Consider the following 748-nt stretch of genomic DNA (forward strand, 5'->3'; position numbering starts at 1 on the left):
TCCCCTCCCCCCTCATCCCCTCCACCACCTCCGCCGCCTCCCTCACCCTCCCCACCTTCCCCAACATATCCGCCACACAACCATAGTGCTCCGCCGTCGCCTCCACCCCCTCCACCCTCCCCCCCACTATCTCCTCAAACTTCCTCATCCCTTCCTCCACCAACCCCGCGTGCGCGCACGCACACAGCACCGCCACCATGGTCACATGGTTCGCCGCCACCCTCCCTTCTTCCTTCATTCTCCCGTAGAGCTCCAGCGCCCTTTCCGGGTCCCCATGCGTGGCCAACCCCATCATCATTGCCGTCCATGACGAAACATCCCGTTCCGTCATTCGGTCGAATACCTTGTAGGCGATGTCTGTCCGGCCGCATTTCGCGTACATGTCTATGAGTGAATTGGACAGCATGGTGTCCTGCGGGACTCTCGCTTGGATGGCGCATCTGTGGATCTGCTCAGCTAATTGGATCTCGCCGAGAGCTCCGCAGGCGGAGGCGACGCTGAGCATTGTCATGTCATCGGGGGTCTCGCCGGTTCGACGAAGGCGGATGAAGAGATCGATGGCTTGGGAGGAATGGCCGGCCTGCGCATAGCCGCTGATGAGGGCGTTCCAGGAGCCCAGCTTTCGGTGGGGATTTTCAACGAACAGTTGGTTTGCGGGGATGAAGTGGCCGGCTTTGGCGTAGAGGGAGATGAGGCCGCTCTCGGAGAATTGGTGGCGGGGGGGGCCGGGGTTTATGGCGGCGGGGGG

At 62.3% G+C, this 748-nt stretch overlaps 1 protein-coding gene across 1 annotated transcript; it reads right to left on the reverse strand.

The window, feature by feature from the left end:
- Positions 1–28: 28 nt before the first annotated feature.
- Positions 29–511, reverse strand: LOC110037552 (pentatricopeptide repeat-containing protein At1g77170-like; the record flags this gene model as incomplete). Its single annotated transcript, XM_020742225.1, has 1 exon — positions 29–511. A coding segment is annotated over exon 1 (483 nt), but the record flags the coding sequence as incomplete, so codon positions are not given.
- Between the last annotated feature and the right edge of the window lie 237 nt (positions 512–748).

The sequence above is a fragment of the Phalaenopsis equestris genome, unplaced genomic scaffold (assembly GCF_001263595.1).
Source record: "Phalaenopsis equestris unplaced genomic scaffold, ASM126359v1 Scaffold220969, whole genome shotgun sequence".
NCBI classification, from domain to species: Eukaryota; Viridiplantae; Streptophyta; class Magnoliopsida; order Asparagales; family Orchidaceae; genus Phalaenopsis; species Phalaenopsis equestris.